This window comes from Lactuca sativa, chromosome 8 (genome assembly GCF_002870075.4).
Source record: "Lactuca sativa cultivar Salinas chromosome 8, Lsat_Salinas_v11, whole genome shotgun sequence".
Lineage (NCBI taxonomy): Eukaryota > Viridiplantae > Streptophyta > Magnoliopsida > Asterales > Asteraceae > Lactuca > Lactuca sativa.
Window position 1 is genome coordinate 174,820,614 of NC_056630.2, and position 5,469 is coordinate 174,826,082.

Here is a 5,469-nt window from a genome sequence, read left to right on the forward strand (position 1 = left end):
CAAAAAGTGAACGCAACCCAAGAACATAAAATCGTTTTTAGATATGAAAATTTTCATGAAATCGTTTGGATATTTGAAGATCTATGTTCGAACCAAAACGTTTCTGAAAATCCTTCCCATATGAAACACAGTTCATTAGATTTTTGGTCTTGTTTGAGTTCATCAAATTTCTAGTGTTTGAGTTTAAGCTCATAAATGTATGTTCTTGAACTTGAAGAGATGAAGACGAAGAACACACAAACACATGTTTGAGTTCATAAATGTATATTCTTTGAACTTGAACGGATGCACATGAAGAACACACAAACATATGTTTGAGAACCCATATATTTATCTATATTTATCTTTATCTATATTTGGTTGGAGACTTGTGGAAACCTCATGTTGGCAGTCAATTAACCGAAGAAGATGAAAGAGAATAATTGAAACTTTTAACAACCAGTAATAATTATATTTTTCTAAACGTATATAAAAGTTTAAATGATAAATTATGTAAAAAAAAAATTAACACGGAACACCAATAATTTATTATTTTTTAAAGTTATTATCCTTTGCCAAAGGAACTTCAAAAAAAACAAAATAATGAATAGTATATTACTCTTTATTTTTTTCTTTATTATTCTTTAAGTAAATTAGCAAGCACCAGCCGTCCCTATAAAATGAAAACCCCTCGTAATTTACTTTTTGGCGCCTTGAGTTTGAGCTTCTCCAGCAAGCTTCATTTGTCATCCCATGTTCTTGCTCCTCTCGTTCTCTGCCGCATCTAGTTCTCACATGACACACCAACAATGGTACTCTCTCATTCTCCTGTTTCTTACCAATTTCTTCAAATTAATTGTTTGGTATATCGTCTTTTTCATCATTTGTGATTTGGGTTTTCGGTCCCTGTATACTGCATTGCAGCCAATAATCGAACTAGTGTTTTAACGCCGTTTCTAATTCTGGGAATCTTAACACTCGTGCTGTGAATTTCTTTTTCATTAGAAATTTCTATATACATTTTGTGTTTTACTGTTTTTGCTTCTAAAAGAGTTCTATTCGTTTAAGTTATACAACACATTTTACACTCAATCTTGACGATGATTTTAGTTCTTTATCTTCAAAATCTTTTGATTGTAGTTCATTTTGATCTTATTAAACTCGGTTCAAAATTTTATGCACAAAGTAAACATTCTGTCGAATTTGCAGTTGCTTTTTTGGGGGAGTGGTAATTAGGGTTTTTAATTGAGTGTCGATATAGAGTTTTCTTCACAATCGTACTTGATATTTTTACATCTTGATATCAATGTCAGTCGCCAATTGCAAGTTAAGCATACAATTCAAAATTTTGTCACTTTGCAATGCCTATAACCCTAAGCAAACATTTGTATTACACTGGACATGACTGGACTCAATCGAACAAATTTACAGGTCTATATTTAATATTGAAGATGTGGAGGGCAAGGGCATTCATGTCTTTTGCACATTATCTCTCATTCTCTCTACATTATGATTTCAACAACAATCTCTCAAACATCTTTCTTTTTGCAGGTTTTCCATACTAAATTCTCACTTCAATCTTTCCTCAAACAAGTTCATAAACTCACACAAACCCAAAGAAACTCCATCACCCAAGTGGGATTCGGCCATTTGCTCCAAATTCCATCTCATGTCCTAAGAAGAACCCAATTAATCGAATTAATGGAAACATGGAACATTGAAAGACAATCTTTTATATTTCCTTCTGGAGACATAACAATAACCCTCTTAGATGTAGTTTTAATCTTAGGACTCCGTGTTATTGGTCAACCTGTAATCCTAAAAGAAGACACACCATTAACAAACCTTGAGATAGAATTCGGTTCTTCAGTTCAAAACCGGTTTATTACTGTTGATTCACTTAAAGATAGGCTTGAGAGTCTTGGTGAGAGGGCAGATTCGTCTTTTGTTCGTGTGTTTTTGTTGTATTGTTTTGGAACTTTGCTTTTTACAAGTGGAAATGGGAAGGTGGATTCGAGGTATCTTTTGTTTCTTGAAGATTTGGATTATGTGAGTAGTTTTGCTTGGGGTGCAGCTGTTAAAGAAGATCTTCATGAGTGTTTAACACAATGGAAAAGTAAAAGAACAAATAGTGTTAGAGGGTGTCTTATTCTTCTTCAAGTAAAGTTTCTATTTAGTTCTCTTCAAATTTCTTTTAAATAGATGATCACTTAACTTTTCATGACAAGCTAATAAATTTTGTTTTAAATAGATATGGAGCTACGAACACATTGTTATCGGAAGGCCTAAATTACTAGATTGCCCCTCCACCTTTCCGCGTGTATGTCGATGGGAAAGCAGTGGTAGGCAATACCTTCCTATCAAATTTGACGAATTAGACCATACTCAGGCATCTCTTTCTTTCTTTCTCTCTTATTCTTGCTTTTATGGTTTAGGGCTTGGGGCAAATCCGTCATTTTTCATTTTGGTCAATTTGTTTTTAGATACTAAGGATTCTTGAACCAACTTCGGAGGAGATTCAAATTGATATAATTAAGGAGATCCCACAGGTTAGTTTTCTCACCCTCCTAATAAGCTTTTTTTTTGTTACATATGACAAGACAAAACAGATTGTACAGTGTTTGACATGCATTGTACTCAGACTGATGTGTCTGTAGGACAAAAGTTGAAATTACCTGTCCCTTCAAAAAAGGTGGGACATAGACTTGCTCTTGATCTTTTGTTTGTGCAAAAGACGTAAATGTCCTTTTTCATCTTCATCATCAAAATATGTAATTTACTTACTCTTTTTGTTATAAAATTTTGTGTTGATTTTTTTACTTTTAAAGGAATGGTATTTAAGAAGTGAAATTGGAACAATGGAGGAGCCGATTAATATAGAAAGTGAAAGATGTATGAAAATGGTGAGAGTGTACAATTTAGAACAAGAAGAAAAAGAAGAAGAAGAAGAAGAAGAAGAAGAAGAAGAAAAAGAACCAATGATGCAACAAAAATCTACCATTTTTGTTCTAAGCGATGTAAGTTTTAGTTTTATTTTATCTTTACTTTTTTTATTTATTTCACATTGGGTTTAAAATTTCGGTTTAGAATTATTATTTAAATTCAAATATGCAACAAAGTAGTTTTCTTACCTGTTTATGCAATCATAATTCATTTTGTTACTAAAAAACTACCAATTTATGTGTGTATAAGTTAGTAAATGATCAAAAATTGTAATTTAAGTTAACAAACAAAAGTTAATAAGGAAAATCGGATTATATATACTATTGAGATAAACAGGAAAGTTTACAAAATGGAGGGGATGAAAGTGATATTTTACAAAGTTTAAAGTTAATGGGGTCAAAGTTACATTTTAAGAAAGTAGAGGAGTGGAAAATGGCATTTTACAAAGTATTTTTAAAATAGGGGTGAAAGTGAAATTTCAAAAAGTATAGGGGTGGAAAGTATCATTATTCAAAGTAAATTTTAAAAAACAGAGGGTGGAAAACGACATTCTTGAAAGTAGAGGGGTTGCAATTTTTGCCACCGACATTGCAAATTAATACTCCCTCCGTGCCAAAATTATTGTCCACGTTTGATTTTTTAAGTCTTTTTTGTTCAACTTTGACCTTAAATAATTTACTTTTGTTATATATATATATATATATATATATATATATATATATATATATATATATATATATATATATATATATATATATATATATATATATATTATGCAAGATATATGAATATATTAGTTTTTAAATGTATTTTTATTGTTATAAGTTTCATCAAAAAATATATAATACAAATATATTTATTTATGGTCAAAGTTGACATGAAATGACTTAAAAAGTCAAATATGGACAATAATTTTGGGACGGAGGGAGTATATAGATGTAATTGTAATTTACCTATTTGATCAATTTTTACGAAATTACCATTTTGTTTTTTATTCATTTTGAATTTTTATTTCAATATAAGTGTGGCTTGTGTTTGTGCAAGGATGATGATTCAAATTCAATGAAGGATCTAAAAGAAGAAATTTTTGAATTGAAGGCGATTGTAGAGGAGCAAAATAAAGAAAAGGAAGTTATGAAGAAGGAGATTGAAGAATTGAGAATATTAGTAGAAAAACTACAAAGTGATAATATGTTGAAGGAAAATTCTATTTCGGATATGAAGAACAAGATCGAAGAATCGAGGATATTGGTTGAAAAACTACAAAGTGATGAAATGTTGAAGGAGAATTCTATTTTAGAGTTGGAAAGAATTGTATCAGAATATGAGTTTGATTTATAGGCAAGTGTTGCTTCAAAGAGAAGGTTATTGTACAAGTTATAGTTAAGGTTAGGACATTTAAGTGTATTGATTGACATTATATTGTTAGTTTTTAAATATATAATTCTAGTTTTAGAGGTTCTATATGGTTGTTTTAGAGCTAAGAAAGTGAAAATTAGTTTGTGTAAATTAATATTTTTAAAAAATTCTAAATGTGTTATCATCAAATCATGAATAAGATAATAATCAAGTAATGTGCACAAAAAACAGGGCTTTTTGCACTAAATTTACCTAAGGGAGATTTCTCACATTTAAGCTTTTAATTTACCTTTTAGCCCTAACATTTCATTATTACAAATTAAGGTCCCTAACAAGGAAAATTGTAGCAGCCAAAAGCTAAATTCCTTAAATTTTCACCTTTTAGAAAACCTCTAACATCACCCTTCTCATTTAATTCAACGTTTGTTGGAACTCAACCATTTAATAAGCCCAAGTTTTAGATAATCCAAAACACTTATTTGTGTTGAAGCCCAAATATGACTTATATCCAATAAGGCCCAAAAGAAGAAATTTAATTTGCAATGTTTATTAGATTCTTCTATACTTAAATCCTTTTTCGAAAAGTTTCTATCATAATTAGTGACTCATCTTTCATCTTTCGATCATTAACACCCAGATATGCGATTTAAATTTCAAGTAAGCTTTTTTTTTTTATTTATTTATTTATTTTTTTTTATTGCACTTTCATACTAAAAGTAAAAGGGTCAAAACATCTAATCTCAAATAGCGGGTGTTAAATATTTGTCGAATAAAATATAACGTACTAAAGATATGAAAATTGTGAGAATTTCATACACAGGAGAGTTCAATTTATAAATATCAACTTTGCAAAAATAACATAATGAAAGTTGGGTTTTAGCTACGGACACTTTTGGGACGCAACAAGGCTGTCGCTATATGTCGCTCTACAGCAATGATAAACCGTCACTAAAATAATATGAAAATTTATATATGAATTTTGTTAACATTCGCAAAAGCCACAAATATAACAATTTAGATGATTGACATAAATGTATTATGGAATGTAAAGAACTTTGCGGAGAAGAAACAAAATCAATTTCTATAAGTTATTTCGTTTGACGAGAATTTTTTTTAATGAATTTGGTAGACATTTTGTGATAGAATCTAGAACATGGCCATTGATATATGGTTTATACTTTTGGTAAT

The 5,469-nt window shown here is 30.0% G+C and overlaps 1 protein-coding gene across 3 annotated transcripts; it reads left to right on the forward strand.

The window, feature by feature from the left end:
• Window positions 1-632: 632 nt before the first annotated feature.
• On the forward strand, window positions 633-4,386 carry LOC111912112 (uncharacterized). 3 transcript variants are annotated; one of them, XR_008225867.1, is made up of 6 exons: window positions 633-791; window positions 1,531-2,139; window positions 2,231-2,321; window positions 2,415-2,528; window positions 2,808-2,996; window positions 3,967-4,386. XR_008225867.1 is itself a non-coding variant. In XM_052767017.1 (6 exons), exons 5-6 carry the CDS (start codon window positions 2,838-2,840, stop codon window positions 4,261-4,263), a joined length of 456 nt encoding a protein of 151 aa, XP_052622977.1. In that variant the 5' UTR covers window positions 642-791; window positions 1,531-2,139; window positions 2,231-2,321; window positions 2,463-2,528; window positions 2,808-2,837; the 3' UTR covers window positions 4,264-4,386. The 3 variants fall into 3 exon arrangements, 1 of the variants encoding a protein (XP_052622977.1); XR_008225868.1 differs by having other exon boundaries at window positions 635-791; window positions 2,463-2,528; XM_052767017.1 differs by having other exon boundaries at window positions 642-791; window positions 2,463-2,528.
• Window positions 4,387-5,469: the final 1,083 nt, after the last annotated feature.